The 19048-nt window shown below is 41.4% G+C and overlaps 1 protein-coding gene across 1 annotated transcript in view; it reads right to left on the bottom strand.

The window, feature by feature from the left end:
• Positions 1-6490: 6490 nt before the first annotated feature.
• Positions 6491-19048, bottom strand: part of TOP3A (DNA topoisomerase III alpha) — a 40060-nt gene continuing 27502 nt past the window's right edge. The window contains exons 13-19 of the mRNA XM_020967366.2: positions 17015-17144; positions 15355-15468; positions 15087-15252; positions 13267-13410; positions 11145-11267; positions 9740-10437; positions 6491-7491 (exon numbers count right to left, since the gene is read on the bottom strand). Coding sequence (XP_020823025.1) covers positions 7319-7491; positions 9740-10437; positions 11145-11267; positions 13267-13410; positions 15087-15252; positions 15355-15468; positions 17015-17144 — 1548 coding nt within the window. The 3' untranslated portion in view covers positions 6491-7318. The remainder of the gene's footprint in view (positions 7492-9739; positions 10438-11144; positions 11268-13266; positions 13411-15086; positions 15253-15354; positions 15469-17014; positions 17145-19048) is intronic.

The raw sequence follows: 19048 nt of genomic DNA, 5'->3' as shown, positions 1-19048 counted from the left end.
CAGTTATAATGGAAAGAAGTGATGCGCAGAAAGGTTAAATGAGATCCAAAGACGTTTCTGATCAGAGAAAGACTTGACGTGAACCTGATGTTTTCCATCTAGGTCTTTAAATGAACTTCACTGCCTGGTGAGAAGGAACTAGGGATTCTAAAAGGAAAGAATAAAGAGAGAGTACATTCCAGGGGACATTCCAGGAACAAGAAGGCCAGCTTGGCTGGACTGAAGAGTGCATTAAGAGAAGTGATGTATTTGTAAGGCTGGAAGAGTAGTTTGCCGGCAGGTCATGAGGGCCTTTAAATGCTGAACACAGGAATTTGTATTTGATCTTAGAGGTTGTAGGAAACCATTAGGGTTTGCTAAGGAAGGGAATGAAGGGATTAAAACAAACCAATGCTTGAGGAGTAGCACTTTTGGCGGCTATGAAGAAGATAGGGTAGGGAAGGAAGAGATGAGACATGGAGGCCAATTAGGAGGCTATTGGCAGTGATCCCAGAGAGGTGATGAAGGCCTGAACCAGGGTGGTATCTGTGAGTGAAAACAAGGGGGATGGATTTGAGATATATTGTGGAAGTAGAATTGATGAGTTGGCAAATGGGGTAACAGTAGGGATTTAAGGATAACTCCAGGTAACTAGAATATTAGTACCTTCAACAAAAATAGGAAAGCTTGGAGGGAAAAAGTAATTGTGCACACATTTGACATGCTTATGGAACATCCAGTTCAACATATCCAGAAAAAATTTGGTGTTACAGTTATATGTCATCTGCGAACAGCTTGAAATTAAACCCATGATGCCTCCAAGAGATTTTGAGTGTAGATAAGAGGAGAGCCTAGGAAACCTTAAGACTACATCCACAGGAAGAGAAAGGTATCATGACCCAGTAAGATACATAGATATAGAAGTATTTGACTTGCTGTACTTGTCACCAGAGGGCAGAACTAGGAGAACAGGTGGAAATTATAGAAGGACAATTTTAGACTCCTTTAGTGTAGGGGAGAAACTAGTATAGTTATTCAAAAGTGGAATGGGCCTGCATAGGGATGCACCCTTTTTCCATGGTATCTCTTCTGGTCGCTTTTGGGTAAGCCAAATTTGTGATTGTGGATTGGGAAGACCTCTCCTTTGAGGTCTTCAGGTAAAAGTTGGATAATCATTTGTTGGGGTATTGCAAAAATTATTTTGGTCCAATTGGGCTAGATAGATTCTGAGGTCCCCTCCCACTTAGATCCTGTGTTTGTCAGGTACCCTCTTTCTAAAAAGCCTGCATACAGTTCTCATTTATTCCTAATCCAGTATATACTTTATCTTGAGTTCCTGTGGTTCAGGAAACAAAACTAATTTTAATAATCTAAGATAAACAGAAATGCAAGGTGTCAATATAAAGTCGTACTACAGCCAGCTTATGGGCCATGTTATGGGCCTACAGCTCTGCTGCTCTGAAACTACAGAGTCATAGTTGGCTGACAGGGGCTGCAGCCAACACCAGTCTATTGGACCTCTACCCAGAGCAAGTCTGCAGTTGTGTGGCCTAGACACAAATCATGGCCTGGAGCCTCGGAAGGTCAGTCCAGGTTATGCCCTAGCTCAGACCACTTGGAGCTTGTTGAAGGTTAGTAGCTCCCTGGCCTGAACTGCCCTTATGATCTTTGAAAAAGCACTCAACACCTGGAGAAAGGAAGTGGTAGGACCCCAGATAATACAAACTAGGATTACTCAAGGTCCTCAAATGCTGTCTCAAAAGTGTACAGAACCCTAACACAAAGTACCAATTTAAGAAGTAATGCTAGAAGAATGAGTAAAAAGACTCACAGTAACAAGCTAGAGATGTCCAAGTCACAAATCCAGAAGACGTTCACTCCAGAACATCCACAAGCAAAGCTTCAAAGAAAAAATGCAACTTGGCCACAATTCAACTAGAATTCCTAGAAAAAAATGAATGATTTTTAGAACTTTAAAAAATGGAATTATAAAAGATACTAGCTGGGTGGCTAGGTGTTAGAGTGGATAGAACACTAGGCCTGGAATCTCAAAGATCTGACTTCGAATATGACCTCAGACAGTAGCTGTATGACCTTGGGGCAAGTCACTTAACCCTGTTTGCCTCATCTGTAAAATAAGCTGGAGAAGGAAATGGCAAACTACTTCAGTATCTCTGCTAAGAAAACCCCAAATGGGGTAACAAGAGTTGGACACAACTGAAAAATGACAGACCAACTGAAACACACTGACCATCTTGGCAAAGCAGAAGTTTAGGGCAGCTTAAGTGACACAGTGGATAGAGCACCAGTCAGTGAGACTTCTCTTCACGAGTTCAAATCCAGCATCAGACACTCCTAGCTCTGTGACCGTGAACTTAATCCTGTTTGCCTCAGATGGAGAGAAGGAAATGGCCAACTACCCCAGCGGGCCTGCCAAAAACACCCCAAATGACGTCACAAGGAATGGGACACAACTGAAATGACTGAACTATGAAAGAGCTGGAAGAGATAAGAGTTTTGGAAGGCAGATTTAGGATAGCAGCTTACTTTGTACAAGAGGTACGATTCCTTATTCAAGGAATAGACTTAAAATTTAGAATGGACAAAAGTTAATGACTGCAAGAGGAAAAAAAAAGTCAGAAGATGATTTTTTTCAAATAGAATGTAAGGAATCTCGTATCAAAAACATCTGATCTGATGGGAAAATTTAAGAATCATTGAATTACCTGAAAGCTAGAACCAAAAAAGGAGCCTGGATACCATTTCAAGAAATTAAGAAAGACATAACAAAGAAGGAAGACAAAATAACCCCCGAAATGGAAACTCCCAGGAATATCACAGCCAAAACCCAGAGCTTCTATGTTAAAGGAGGAATACTGCGATTAGCCGGAAAGTGTTCAAACACCAAGGAGCCACAGTCCATCACACAAGATTTAGCAGCCACTACTTTAAAGGAGTAGAGAGCTTGAAGTACGATATTCCAAAAAGCAAAAGATAAAGGCTTAGAATAAAGAAATTTTTTTTACCCACGAAAACTAAGTATAATCCTCCAGGGGAAAAAAGGACTTTTAAATTTCCAAGAATTTCTGAAGAAAATACAAGAGATGAATAGGAACTCTGAAATAAATATAAGTGAGCCAGTGGAAGGAACTATATAAAGAGGGAAGTGTTTACCTTCTAATAAGGGAGAGATGATACAGATACCCTTTAGCATGCTAAATGTCATCTGGGTCATAGAAGTTAAGATAGAGGGTCTAGGAATGGTCGGGAAAAGGAAGGGAGGGGGGAAGCAAAGGTAGGGACAAATGGAAGATTACATAAATACGGAAGGTGTGGAGGGGAAGCCGGTGTCGCTTGGAACTTCAGTTTCATCTGAACAGGTCAAAGGTGGATAGAACACAAGAGTTTGGTATAGAAATAGATTCCATAAAAAAGGGAAATAGGAAATGGGGATAAAGATAGATTCAGAGAAGGATTAGTTATAAACAAAACAAACTCTAAGCTCAAGGGTAAACTATGAAGAGAGGTTTAAAAGAAAAGTTAAGAATTAGGGTTCCAGGTAAAGAGAAGAGAAAAGAAGCAGGGGAATAGAAGATTATCACATAGAACAGTGGTGCTGAACATGTTTCCTCTCTTACCACCTGCCTCCTCTTTGAAGAAGGTAGGGAGCAAAGAGATGAAAAAGTATGAGAATAGTATAGAGAAAAAAAACCATAAAAGATAACTGTGAATGTGAATGGGATTAAGTCACCCATAAAATGGAAGAGGATAGTAGTGGATTAAGAAGCAGAATCCAACAAAAAGTGGTTTAAAAGAAACACTTGAAACAGATTCACAGTTAAAAGTAAGGGACGGGGAAAATAAAATCTCTTATGCTTCGGCTGAATTTATAAGAGCAGAGGTCCCTGTCGTGATCTCAGACAAAGCAATGGCAAGAAGTCTTCATTAAAATAGATGGGATCATGATGGAAAATGCTATCCACATTAAAGAAAGAACTATGGAGTCTGAATGCAGATTGAAGCATAGTGTTTGCTATTTTTTTCTCTTCTGTTGAGTTTGTTTCCTCTTTCTGGTGGTTCCTCCTATTGGTTCTAATTCTTACAACATCACTAATGTGAAAATATGTTTAATAGGAATGTATATGTATAGCTATATCAGATTGTGCACCATCTTGGGGAGGGTGGTGGGGAGGAAGGGGGAGAAAAATTTTAAACTCAAAAGCACATGGAAGTGGTTGTTGATAAATCAAAATACATTAATTTAAAAAAAAAAGAGATGGGAAAGGGGGCAGCAAGGTGGTGCAGTGGATAGAGCTTCGGCCTTGGAGCCAGGAGGACCTGAGTTCAAATGTGGCCTCAAACACTTGACTTGATACTGACTAGCTGTGTGACCCTGGGCAAGTCACTTAACCCCAATTGCCTCACCTAAAAAATAAATAAATACGAGATGGGAAAATAGCTCCCAAAGGGACACCATCCATTGAATACATTTGAATTACAGCATGTTTGCTAAGGAATCAGATTGTTGCTGTGAAAAACACAATGTTCTGCAAGATGAGGTATAAAACTAAAAGTCACTTGTTTTCTGTTGTCTGTTCACTGCTTGCTTCCTTTACTATAAATAACAGTGGAGCCTGAGTCAATCAAAAGTAGAGTCTTTAATAGAACAGTAGCTAGATGTCACACACACGAAGCTCTGTCCAATTTGGGTCAGAGCAGTAGAAAACAAGAAGCAGGTTGTCAGGGTTGGTCCATCTCTGTTTCTGGAAAAAAAAACAAATTGCACCCTTTCCGGATGGTGAATTAGTTGTCACTTGTCATGCTCAACCTCTTCTGTTTTATTTTTTGAGGCAGTTGGGGTTAAGTGACTTGCCCAGGGTCACATAGCTAGTGTCAAGTGGTGTCTGATCTGAGAGTGCATTTGAACTCGGGTCCTCCTGACTCTAGGGCTGGTGGTGATCTCTCTGTCCACTGTGCCACATAGCTGCCCCTAACCTTTTCCATTTTACTGCAGAAAAGTACTAACCTCATTTTATGACTTATAAGACTTCTGCCTCAAAACAACCCTGTGAATTGAGCAGAGAGCCCAAGTAATCCCATTTCTCAGGTGAAGAAACAATTCAAAGCCATTAGGTGACCTGGCCATGGTAAATCAAACTTCAAAGGAATCTGGCTGTGCTCCGTTCTAAGGGGCTATAGAAGAAACTGAGTATGATGAAATGACCTTAGTATTATTTTATTACTCAGTGCAAATTAGGCAGATGGGGATCCTATCTGATATGATATCTGAACATCTGATCTAGCCTTTGTGTCCGTGACCTTGTTGATGGGCAGACAATACCTGGATCATAAAGTGCCTTTGTTTATCATCAAGACTAGGTGTACAGCTGACTTTTAGAGACTGGCTGACCTGTAGCCATTCAATCTGGGACACCCTAACACATTAAGTTAGTCCAGAATCTAGCTGAAGAGATTAGAATGGATGTTCTGAAGCCATTCTGTGTCTTTAGTAATGAGTAGCAAGGAGGTAAGTAGGCAAATTGGGGATACTTCTTAGAAAAAGCTTTTCTCTACCACCCAAGGGGCAGGTGGCACTGATGTATCTTTTCTTCCCCTCTACACAGCCACACGTCCTAACAAGCTTTCAGATATAGGACTTGAATATACAGATCAAATTGTATACAATAAACTTATAGAATATCTAAGCTTAAATAAACATCCTCGTTTTACAAAGACTGAGTCCACAGAGGTGACATGACTTGCTGGACATCACAAAGCTCATAAATGGCTGCTCTGTGACTAAAGCCCATATCTGCAGACTCTTCTTCATGAGTCCTCCCTGAACAAAAGTTTCCCCTTCTGTAAAATGAAAATACTTCCCTGTGGCACTGATAGTGTAGGGGATGATGGCCTGTAAGCACTGAACTTGGTCCTAAGGATGTTTTTTCTTCTTACACTGAAATTATATTGCACTAAATTGTTCAAACTAATTAGTCCCCAGGAGAGGCTTGGAAATCTGTCAAAAATTTTTCACTGCAGTGATTTTTAACAGACTCCCTATTAAAAAGAAATATGTGAGTTAGAGCCGATTCCAAAACTAGGAAGGTAAAGCTAGGAAGTAGGACACTTGGCCAGTCTATAAGTTCCCTGTATTTCTCACCTTTACAATGAAAAATATCTATCTTACCTGTATCTCAATGTGATATAAAGATAATTGGGATAATGAATGTGAAAAATAGCTGAAAAAGATAAAAGACCAAACAGCATGTTAGGCTTAAGCATTTTCAGTGCTATGGGTACAATGTTTCTGGACTGAGGAGGGGTTAGATGTAGTACTACCAAACTAGAAACAGACGTTAGGAGAGATTTTAGGGTGTTCCCTAGGAAGTTCATGGACTGGTTATCCAAAGGATCAAAGCTTGGTCTGCAACTGGTGCTCCTCCCAAGTACTACAGCACACATTTACCTAGCAACCGGACATAAGCAGCAGCACACTAACACACTGTAGGAGTTAAGAGGTGGAATTTCTTTTTTATTAAGGCACATAAGTTATGTTTGGGGCCCAAGAACTGTAGTAGCCTCCTGGACTAGAAAAACAAGAATTTTTCTAGAGATAAAATTTCACAACAAGCAGCAGCTTTTTAAACCAAACTCCACTTTCTCAACACAATTGCTGTAGTTTAACTATTGTGGAGGCTCATCCACAGAAAAACTCATTCCCACCTGAAGAAGAGAAAGGTTCATCCATGAGCAAGCTAGAGGTCCAAGCAGACCCAGAACTCCTGGCACTTGAACTCTGAATTTTACCCCAAGCATTTCTCACCCATGGCTAGCTTCCTGGGGAAACTTGCATGTATATATATATATGTGAGCTGAGAGCTAAGAGACTCCAATACTTTGTGTTTAAATATCCCTTCTCCTACTAAACACTTTCATGGGTACAGGGAAGACCCATCATCCCAAGTAAGTATAACAGCCATCTGCTCCTTTGCAGTTGAGGAATGGATTTCCCTGCTACCATAAATACTGTCTACTGCAGATTTTTAATTTGCAGAATAATGGCTTTGAGCAGAAGGATTATACTGGAGCTGCTTTCTCTGCTTCTGCATAGCATCCCCTAAATGGCTCTGGGCTTTTCTTTCATCGGACCGGAGGCTGCTTAGCCTAGTACATCCCAGGCCTATTCCAGGGCCCTGCAAACCACAGTTCATCTGAATCAGGAAGGCCAGGACAAAGCTGGACTCTGGGTTGAGGGTCTTTCATAAAGTTCCAATGACAACAGAGGTTCCTTGGGCGTCTTGTTGCAACAGCTCCCTGCCTCACCCTTCCTGTCCGTCAGTCATCTGTTCTGAGGGCAGGTGGTCCGGGTATGTCCGGGCTGGTGACAAAGACCACATTTCCGTATTCTCTTTGTTGTGGGCTCAGTGTCTGAGTTAGTCCTCGGTCTTTTGCTTTTGGCTTCTGACCCCTGGCCCTGCCCCCTCCCCCCAAACCAAATTGGTCCAGATGTCCCTGAGGAAGAAACAAAGAAAAGATTAATTTGCAAGCTGAATTATCAGGGTAACAGGGAAGGAGAGTCGCAGTAATCAAGTGAGAATGGTGTCTGACCGACATCTTTGTGAAATAACACATTTGAAAGGATAAGTAGGTTTTTTACTAGCCACAACGTTTAGAGGCAACAATGAAGTTTTCTTTCAGTCTCCAGAGTGGTAATGAGATATAAAAGTATAATAAACAACACCAACTTCTGAGTACGTAAACCATTTCCAAAGACCTCGAAGTGTTTAGAGGCCATAATTCCATGCACTCTCACAGGGGCACAGGGAAGGATTTTCATTTTACAGAAGAGGAAATCCATGTTCATGTAAGACACTATTAAGATTAATGGACATTAAAAGATTCAGCATATCAGCAAGTCTCCTGACTGGCATGTCATTCCTACTGTATTTTTCACCAATCCTGATTAAAATGTAATGAAACTCTTTTAAGCTCAGAATCTCTCTGCTCTCCACAGGTAAATCTCTTGACAGCTATCAACTTTTAGCACAATTATTTTTGAGGCAATGTATTATAGCAGGGAACGTACTAGCCATGGGGTCAGACCTGGGCTCGTGGCCTGGCCCCAAGCACCATTTTTGTAACCATGGGCAATTTACTTAAAAATCTACAAGCCTTAGTTTCTCATGAAGAAAACTGGTATAATGTTTACCCTGCTTATAACAAGAACAAACACTGATAAGTGCATATGTCACCAAGCTGGGTGCTAGGGATGAAAAGACAAAAATAAACAATCACTGTTAAATTCCAAGGAATTTAACTTCTCCTGGGGTGGGGCAGAGGGGGGCACTACCACATGTACAAAGATGTGACTAAAGGCAATTGGAAGTGAGGGAGGGCACGAAGTGGACCATTAATTAAAGACGGCTTCATGGAAGAGGTAAAAGCAGAGGAGACCCCTAGTTCTGAAAATGAAAGGCAGAGAAGAGGGAGTCTTTTCCAGGCCTGAGGGACAATCGCTGGAAAAGGACAGAAGGAGAAGCCAGAGTGACAAGTACAAGGAACAGCTTAGCTGGCAGAAGATAGAATATGTGAAGGAAAGTAGGTTAGAGCCAGATGACCAAGGGCCTAAAATGCCAGGATGCATTTGTATTTGGTGAAAAGGGGGCGTCTGAGTGTTTCTGAATAGGAAAGTGATCTAGTCAGACTATGTGCCTGAGACCATGTTGACCAAACTTCACAGAAGGCAGAAGCTCTGTAAGTGGGAAGAAGGGGGTAGATATTAGAGCTGTGGAGGGCTGGCACTGATAAAACCTGGCAAATGACTGGATGTTAACGAGAGGGAAGAATCAAGGATGCCACAAAGGTACAAACCTGAGTGTGATGCCCTCCACAGAAAGAGAGAAAGCCTACCTCACAGAAGTGGTGAGGACGAGATGAGAAAATTGGAAATGGCATTGCCAACCATAAAGTGCTATACAAACATCAGTTATTTTCACTATGTCAGAAAGTTTTGAGATGAGACGTACTCATCTTTCATGAAGTCATATGGTCTTTGAAAACTATAAGTATATAAAAAATGAAACCATCTCTTCACAAAATGTAATATAAAAGTGAATTTCTGTGCCTCTGACCCTTCTTGTTTTCTTTCCTACCATAAAGAATTACAATTATATGCCACGTACACAGGTGGTTACATTACCATTTCAGATGCTGAGATGTCTTATGGGTACAAAAGAAGCCCAACTTATAATAGTGATACCTTATATGTATACATGGTTTTTCTTTTACTTTTTAAAGTGTTTTCATATTCCCTATCTGATTTAAAAGACTAATCTTCATATTACAAATATAAAGTTCAAAAATATCCTTGAGAATACAACAAATAAACTGTAATAGAACCAAATCATTACCAACAGAAGTTTTGCCCGACTTCCCAGATATAACATTAACATTTTAAAATAATGTTTTCTGATAGATGCCATATTAAGTACTCAATCTCTAAACTAGTGCAGAACTATACAATGTAAATGCAAGGGAGAAAAAAATGAAGCAAGATGCTACGTATGAAGTTGGTCAGACTTGGGTTGATGTGTTGGTTTTTCCTGAACTGTTTTTTCTTTTTCTTTTTTTATTCTTCGGCTCATGGAGTAGGGGAAAAGGTGTGGATATATGCATGTAAGAAAGGAAGGTGACACAAAAACAAGATAGCACAAAATTTCAAAATATACAGGTGTCCATGTATACCCATGATTTGCCTCACCTAGTGCCATGTTTTCATCAGCCCACTGAAAGAAGCCACACTGCTGCTCCCTCGGTTTTGAGCACGTGTGGAACTGCCGTCCCTTGTTGGGCCCCTCCTTTTGTACTGTCCGTGTGATGGCGGGTTGGTTGCACATACATGTGGCACTGCTGCTACTCCTGCCATGGTTTCCAAACCCATTTTGCCTTCCTCCAAAATTTGTGGAGTTCCCTTGGAAATGATTAAGAGTCCTTGTTCTTGAGGAAAGCGCCATTTCTGTTCCCTGCTGACCGTCGGCCCACAGGAAGAAGTTGCAACTCCCCGTGTTGCACTTGTAGAAGCATCTGCCCTGATTGGGCCCTTCTTTACGGACAGTGAGTGAGAGGGCCTCTTGGCCACAGTTACACATCACAGTGTTGTGACTCTCACTGGTAGCTGCCGAGGGCACAAGGGTCCTGGCTGAGGGCTTGGGGGGTCCAGTTTGTCGTTCTGTGGAAGAGATGGAGTAATTGCCCTGGTTGCTGCCCATTCTGTTCAGGGACTGGTTAGCCTGTAAATGGTTGGTAGGCTGGCCTGCTGGCTGTGAAGCTCTGGAAGGGCCATTGGAAGATCTTAGGTCCAGGATCTGCATCAGGGTCTCATCACAACCTCCAATGCAGCCAACAAACTCCAGAGGCATGGCGGGAGGGACACTTCCTCGCTTGAACTTTAATTTCAACCTATTGGTTCCAAAAGAAAAGAAAAATCAAAACCTGGATACAGATTATCTTGCTTAATTAAGAAGAGATATTAACTTTAAATATCTCCTTATTTTTTTCTTTATCACTTTTCCCACTGCTCAGCATATAGTAAACATACCTATGTCAACTGGAACTGGTCATGGGTAGTAATTCTCATCCTTTCCAGAAGACCAAAGAGACTGCTAAGTATTACTGCAATTCCTAAATTACAAATTTGAACTCATTTGCAAATCAAATCAGCCTAATCATCCAAATTCAAAAGTTTCAATTTTCCATGCTATTGCCTTGACATTTTTTAAAAGACAAGACTATGTGAAAGTCTGATAAAAAATAAATGAATAGCAAACTATTCTTGGAAATACACAAAAAAAATCTGGGAGAAAGCGTAAGAGAATGTTATCATATTAAGAGAAACCAAGAGATTAAGAGAATTGTTCCTTATTCAACACCCCAACTCCTAGTAAAGACTTAATTTACCAAGGCTGGGTGTCTACTCCTTTGGAGAAAGTCCTGATAGAAATGAATGAAAGGGCCTAGGACCAGAACCAGGCCTTCTGATTATCTCTATTTGATTAAAATCAAGAGTAATCCAATTAGCTACATTATCATTCCAGTAGAAAAGAAAGAAAAAAACCTTATAAGTTTCTTTTGGGGGGTACTTCTGATCTTTACTTCCTCAGACTGACCTGTAAACAGGATGTGGTTTGCAGACTGGACACACAGTGTCATCCTTACTGGCTTCTACAACGGAATCTGGAAACCATATAGCTTTTCGGCAGTCTGGATAGCCCATGCAGCTGAGGTAGAATCTGTGGAATAAAGTCAAGCTGGTTATCTGAAAAGATCCTGATAACCTTGAAACTAGAGTCAAACATCTAGAAATTTGTCATCCATCAGCAACCTAAGTTTTCCCCAATTAACAATAGCTGATTATTCTGAAGACTAACAATAGCTGATTATTCTGAAGACAGAAAGCTTAATGGAGTACACAGGGACTAATCTTGAAATCTAATAATAATGTATAATAAACCTATTTCTCATGTATAGGCAAAATGAAATAGCTTGGTACTGATATTAGTATGTAAAACTTCTGTGACACCTCTTAGTCACAAAAACTTAAGCTTTACTTAGATTAGCGACCATATGACTAAATTGACTCCTTCTTTAAAGTTTGCCTTAGTAGATATTTTTACCAGAAAAAGCAAAACTAATTTAAAGGTCAAATTCTGATTCTAATATAAACTTAAATATCTATCACTGATTAATCCAAGTTATCAATCCCAATCCCCTCAATGAAGTCAGCATTTCTTCTGTCTCCAGTGCAGGATCATCTGTATTCTGCCCTCTAACGCCAGGTATAGTCCAGGATTCTGTCCTGGCCCTCTTCTCTTTTCTCTCTAAACTCTTTCACTTGGTCATATCATCAGCTCCCTTGGTTTACTTATCACCTCTACGTTGATGACTCTCAGATTCATCTATGACTGGCCTAGGTTTCTCTTCTACATTCCAGTCCAGCATCACCAGCTGCCTATAGGACATTTCCCACCAGATGCCCCCAGGCATCTCACACTCAACAAGTCCAAGAAACCTCATTATCTAAATGCCTAAATCCCTAAAGCCATCCCTTCGGATCTTTCCTATTTTTGTAGAAGGTACAACTAACTATCCTTCACACAGATTTGACACATCAGAATCACCCTCACTGCTCCACTCCCCCTCACTCCACATATCCATCCAGCTGCCAGTTGTTGATTTGCTCTCCACCACATCTCTCCAATCCTCCTTCTCTCCCTTCACATGGCCCCCATTATAATTCAGGTCTTCATTACCTCTTACCAGGAACTATTGCATAGCTTCCACATGGCTGCCAAAGTGATTTTTCTAAAGCATGGGTCTGACCATATAATTCCCCTGTGCATTAAATCCCAGCAGTTCCCTATTACCTCTGGATTAAATATAACCCCTTTGGCATGTAAAGCCTTCCATAACCTGGCTTCATCCTTCCTTTCCAGCCTTAAACATTATTCCTCTTTATACATTCTTTAGCAGCTCACTCACACTGGCCCTCCTGCTGCTCCTGACACATGACAGTTCCTCCCTCTCCTGTTTCTGTGCGTTCAAAGAAACCATACCCCACGCCTGGCATGAATTTCCTCCTCACGTTGCTTCTTAGAATCATTAGCTTCCTTCAAAGCTCAGCTCAAGCACCATCTCCTATATGAAACCTTTCCTGTTTCCCCCAAGCTACTAATGCCCTCACCCCAAATTACCTTGTTTTTAATGGTATATATTTTGTGTTATTTACATATGCACACGTTATCTCCTGAAACAGAAGGTAAGTTCCTCCATGGGAAGAGCTGCTTTCCTTTTTCTTTCTCTGGTGCCTCGCACATAGTAGGTATTTAGTAAGTGCTTACTGTTTGACTCCTCTCTCTCTCTCTGGAGATGGAAGGAGCTACAGGCAAAGGCAAATATTCTCTCACCTTGCATTGCCAAGCAGCCTGCCTTTAACTGTCTACACATCCAAAGCCAAATGGTCTCTCTGATTCAAATTCCGAACCTGCAGGTGAACTTGATCAAAATTAAAGCCTACTGAATGAAATGCATTACTCTGAACATTCACAGAAGCCGACGAAGCCTTCTGTAGCTCATCAACCTAGTCATATATTCCCGGTAGAGACCGACTGCATTTAGAATATAATGACAAGCATGGAGAACTCTCAAAAACATGAAATAAACTGATGTAGTAAGTGCTCAAATACCACAAGTGGAAACTTCTAGACAGACAGAATGTCAGACAGAACAGACCCGCCATTCTTCTTCCTCTTGAGCACCATGTCTTTGTTACATTGTGGACATTTCTTGATAGTTGCTGGCACTGCTGGGTAGATTTCTTCTTGGCCAGCTGCTGTGGCCATTTCTCCAAAATACTGAGACAATGCTTCATCCAGCCTAGAGGGAAGACACACATGCACATGCATCAGCCTGCTTACCCCGTGGGTGTTTTCACACTTGAGTATACACAAGACACACACCTATCATTCCTGACCACTGAACCAATCCAGTTACAACTGTCATGGAAAAGGGGCTGCAAGTCAGTGGTGAGCCGCTCCATCAGCCGTCCCGACGGCTCTTTACTCTAGTTCCCAGCACGTGGCGCAGCCAGAGGCAGAGGGGACAGTGTCACCACCTTCCACCACTGTTCAGCCCCTGGTTAGAACCAGGGTATCTGGGAGAAGCAGATATGCCACAAACGTGCCAAGCACAACCTCTAAAAAGTAAACGAGATCATTTGGGTTTTCAGTCAAATTGGGTCTCGTGCTTACTTTCAAAATCAGAGCAGGAGAAAACAAGATGTGGCTTCCAATCAAAAGCAATACAAGTCTCTCATTAATGAGCAGCTTAAAAACAAACAGAACATTAGCCCAAACTAAGACTAACAGCCCAATGAAAAACATTTTTGTAGTAAAGGGACGGATTATTTTTTTAAATTTATTTTTATTCTGAACTTAACAAGGAGACGATTTTGAAGGACTGCATTGTCTGCAATTCAAGGCAGAGTTAAGATGATCATAACAAATGCCATTCAAGGTTCAGCTAAAGGGTCCCTTCCTACACAGAGCCTTTTCTGACTCCCCCCCCACCCAATGTCGTTGTTTAGTTGTTTCAGTAATGTCCAACTCTTTGTGACCTCACATGGGGTTTTATTGGCAAAGATATTGGTTTGCCATTTTCTTCTCCAGTTCATTTGACCCATGAGGAAACTGAGGCAAACAGAGTTAGGTGACTTCCCCAGGGTCACAAAGCTAGTGTCTAAGACAGAATTTGAACTCAGGTTTCCCTGAGTCCAGGGCCAGCACTCCAACCACCCACCATCCCCACCCCCCTAGTGCAAATTACTCTGTATTTACTTTGTATACATTTTGTACTGACTTTTCTGGGTGCGTATTATTTGAACATGTAAAGGTCCTGGAAACCAAGGCCTTTTTCATTTTTTGCCTTTATATCCCCAGCACCCAACATAGTGCCTTGCACATAGATGACATTGAAAAAGTCTATTAAATAACTGAATACAGTACGTTACAATTTGCTAAGTGCCTTATGAACATCTTACTTGAGCTCTATAGCAACCCTGTGAGGCAGGTACTACCAGTGTTCCTATCTCTACAGATGGAATAACAGAAGTGTGGAGAAGGTAAGTGACTTGCCCATGGTCAATCTGCTAATAAATGCTCGAAAGTGGAGTTTGAACCTAAGTCTTTCCACCTTCAAGCCTACCACTTTGCATATGACACTAAGTTGAGTGAAACTTCTGCTTAATTTTTGAATCTGATCTGTATATAAAATATTTTCAGACAGATACTGGTACCAAAACATGAGAAATATTCAAAGCCAAAGCACCAGGGGAAGGGGCCTCACCCTTGGGCCATTCACCATAAGGCTTGGGTTGACGGGGAAGGAGGGGAGCTACCCAAAACATCAGCAATGCTCACCAGTTACCCAGCCCACGTCTCTGCTAACTCACTCCTGCTGTAGCCTCCAATACTCATGTTAGATAAGAACAGAATTCCCTCCAAGGACCTCAAGTAACACAGTTCTTGAGTTGGGAAAGTCTCATTGGTACTCACTTGTTGGCATGGGCCACAGCTTCGATGAAAACTTGCTTATATTTCTGGATCTGCTGTCTCAGGACCACATGCTTATCCTTTTTCCCCTCGCAAATAAGTTTCAGGTCAGCTTCTAGCTCAGCCCGGAGGTCAGGCTTAGACATCTCGTAGCCCATGGAATCATAACCTGCCAAAGGAAAGACTACCATTAGCAAACCCAACATGGCTCCTCCATGGGAGTACAAGGCTACTGACACTCTGCCTGAGGAAGAGAGGACTCTGAGCTTACCTTCCACCAGCCCCATGCCCAAATGTCCTGGGAGGAATCGTTTATCAGGGGTGAGTCCCACATACATCCGTGATTTGATGGTCTCGATATGCTCTGCATGAGTTGCATCCGTCCCTGGAAACAATTTTTCAGTCACTTCGGGAGTACGGATAAAACCCCACATTAACAATCTACTAGAAGTGAACTACATTTAGTTTCTGTCAGATCCAAGAGGTTCAGCAACAATGGTTTTTTGAAAAGATGTTGACCTTTTTGAATGTCCAACTTTTGGAGGGTACTTAGGGAAAGAAGCGAACAATCATTTTTATTAAGCATTTACTATGAGCCAGGCATCGTACTAAGCATTTTACAAATATCTCATTTGATTCTCACAACTGTATGTGAGATAGATGCTATTTTATCCCCATTTTACAGATGAGGAAACTGAGGCAGACAGGTTAAGTGACTTACCTAGGGTCACACAGCTAGTTGGAGAACATTTGAACTCGTGTTTTCCCAAGTTCAGGCCCAATGCTCTATACACTGCATTACCTAGCTGCCTCTTGGTGACTAACTGTGATCAACCACAAGCCAATGGTGTAGCCAATGCATAAGCAACTGACCAAAATAATTAGTAATCTTTGCTGCCACGATGACAATGAAGTATTAGACAAATATAGTTGCTTTATTTGGCCTCATGGCTCAGGTTAAACCAAAGACCTGGATTTGGAATTTACAGGAAATTGGTACTTGGGAAGCTGGTACAAACAAGAGCTTTATTTTTATGTGGTATAGCAAGAAGGCAAAAAACCCCCCAAAAACCCGATACACACAAACATATTATATGGCAATATAAACAGACAGGTTCATCCCCATGGATACAAGAAATTCACCCATCGTGAGGGAGAGGGACTTGTATCACAGACAGAACACACTCAAAGATGAGGTTCAAGCAGGAAGTTATATACCCTAAAAACAAGTTGGTGGAGATGAGGTAATAGGTACCAGACATAGCAGGGGGGCATTCCTAATCAGACCAAGATGTGCTGGGAAGTTCTCAGGGTGATTAATTAATCTCAGGCTTGGGTAGGGGGAGTTTCTTTGTGGACCAAAAATTGGGAGAGGGTTTGAGTAGCCTATCTGAGGCAGCAGGAAAGGAATGACTCAGGCCACTGCAGTCGCCCCAAGTTTTATCCAATCAGAAGCTACAAGCATTAAGTGCTTGATACAAGGCCAAACAGTGGAAAAATACAAACCTGTCGGCCACTGCCTACATGCTTTATGGGCACTGAGACTGCTTAGCCAAAGTGACTCCATATTGAAGTCCTATCATTACAACATCAAACAACACAAATATTACAGTTATCACAACAATGAAGCTCTTATTAAAATTTCTAATTTGTGGAGCTCAGTTGCAATAGCTTCCAGTTGCTACACATATGATGGGAAAAGTCATTTAACCACACTGGGCTACGTTTCCTTATCTGTAAAGGAAGGGCATCAAGCAAGATGGGCTTTACAATCCTTTCATTCTGATTTATGTTTATGATTCCAGGCTTTTCACGAAATGCCAAACAAAGGAAATATCCCACTGCAGCCAAACATCTGATCACCCTTTGGCCAAAGGAAAACACCCACTCATAATAAAGTTCCCTGACAAGACACCACAAGGATTCCTGACCAATGCCATGTTTCTCCATGAGAGCAATAAGATCTGCTTCTGTGAGGAGTTGGGGTGGGCTGGTCTCACCATCCACCATTTCTATTGTGGTCGGCTGGAAACAGGAGCCTTTCTCATAGATGGGAATGACCTGAAAAAGCAATAGTCTCTAGTCAAATACTTCTTTAGTCATGTTATTATAAAATGCAATTTCAAAATCAAACAAAGTCTACTGCCCTGTGCCACACCCCTATGGATCAGAGGGGTTCATGAAGAGTCAGAATAATCAATACTGGGGAACAGCATGCACACCCTGTGCAAAAGAGTCTTCACAGGGTTTGAGAAGAGAGATAATTTAAAATGTAAAACTCCACTGGCTATCAAAGGCATCTAAAACGAAACAATTTTAAAACTACCACTGAATACCTGTTAAGCTATCAAAGATAAATTAAAACCAATAAAACCTAACATTCAGTCAACCAACATGCAGTCTTACAGTCTCTGTTATGTGTCAAACTGTGCGCTAGGCTGGGAGAATAAACACAAAAATGGGAGTCCTTGTTCTAAAGCTTATATTCTCTTGAGTAAAACAACATGTACATATGAGTACAAATTCACAAATATATGGACAATTAATTTAAGCGTGGGGCTGCTAGTAGCTGAGAAAATCAAGAAAGGCCTCATATTGAAGGCAGGGTTTACGCTGAGCTCAAAGTAACTACGGATCATAAGGGCTAGAAGGAAAGGACTGGGTATGGAGAAAAAAGATGGGAGTGTGGTCCATGAAAAATTACAAGGCCAGTAATGAGTAATAAAGCTTGAAAAGTAGATTGGAATCAGGTTAAAAAGGGCTTTGAATGCCAAATGAAGAAATCTGCATTTGATCCTAGAGGCCATAGGGAGCCACTGGGCTCTTCTGAGTAGGGGACATACATGTCGAACCCATGCTTGAGAAAAATCACTTTGGCAGCTAGAAGCTGGAATGGGGAGGGGAGAGATTTGAAGCAGAAGTCTACTAGCAACAGCACAGTAGTACAGTCAATGAGGGCCTGACCTCTTCTGGTGGCCACATGAGGAGAAAGAAGGGGAGAGTTGCTGTGGAGACAGAATCAACAAGAATACAAACAAATGATGGGATATATGGTATAAAGGGAAACAGAAGCTAAGGCTGACAGTGGTTCTGTTTTGAACACATGGAGTTTGAGATAACTGCAGAAACTCCAGTGGGAAATGTTCCACAGGGTAGCTGGTGATATAAAACCAGGGCTGGATACACAGATCAGAGAGTCATCTGCACAGAGATGATAACTAAATCTGTGGGAGATGATGAGGTCACCAAGTAAAAGTATATCAAGAGTACATGCCAACAAAGGAAGTACTCCACTGTGGGCAAACATATGATCCCCCTCTGGCCCAGGACAGAAACCAGTATATTACCCATAGTTACAGGGGAAAATGTAGGTAGTGATCTAGTAAAGCATACTAAAAAAGGAAAATCAGAAGGGTAAAGTAGAACCAAGAGAGAGCATGAAAACTCAGAGTAGAGAGAATAGTCATCAATGCCTATTACTTCAGAGAGGTTAAGAAGTATGAGGATGAGAAAAAGACACTGGATTTAGCAATTAATAAATCACTGGTAACCTGGGAAAGAACAGTTTCAACAGTTGCATAATAAGCCTAATTGCAAAGAGTTAGAGAAGTGAAAGAGTACAGACAAATTCTAGGAGTTTGGTTGTGAAAGGGCAAAGTAGAGGACAGTATCTTTAGGGGACAGAATAATCAAGTGAGGGTTTTTTTTTTCCTTTTTCATGGATGGAGGGGCCAATAGACAAGGAAGGCCTGAGATGGGGAGGCTGACTCCTGAAACAACTTGGCTGAGGAGACGGGATCAAGAGTACAAGTAAAGGAGGTGGCCTTGTCCAGAAAGTCCTCCTATGCATCAGAGACTGTAGTAAAAGAGGAAAGAGGAAGCGGGGATGATGTCAAGCAGTTTTGAGATGTAGGGGAAAGGAAGAGAGCTCATGGAAAGAATGGCTTATATTTTCTCAGTAAATT

This window comes from Phascolarctos cinereus, unplaced genomic scaffold, assembly GCF_003287225.1.
Source record: "Phascolarctos cinereus isolate Bilbo 61053 unplaced genomic scaffold, phaCin_HiC Scaffold_4;HRSCAF=312, whole genome shotgun sequence".
In the NCBI taxonomy this organism is placed as follows: domain Eukaryota; kingdom Metazoa; phylum Chordata; class Mammalia; order Diprotodontia; family Phascolarctidae; genus Phascolarctos; species Phascolarctos cinereus.
The sequence above is the reverse complement of the archived record's forward strand: the minus strand, read 5'-3'. Positions and strand labels throughout refer to the sequence as shown.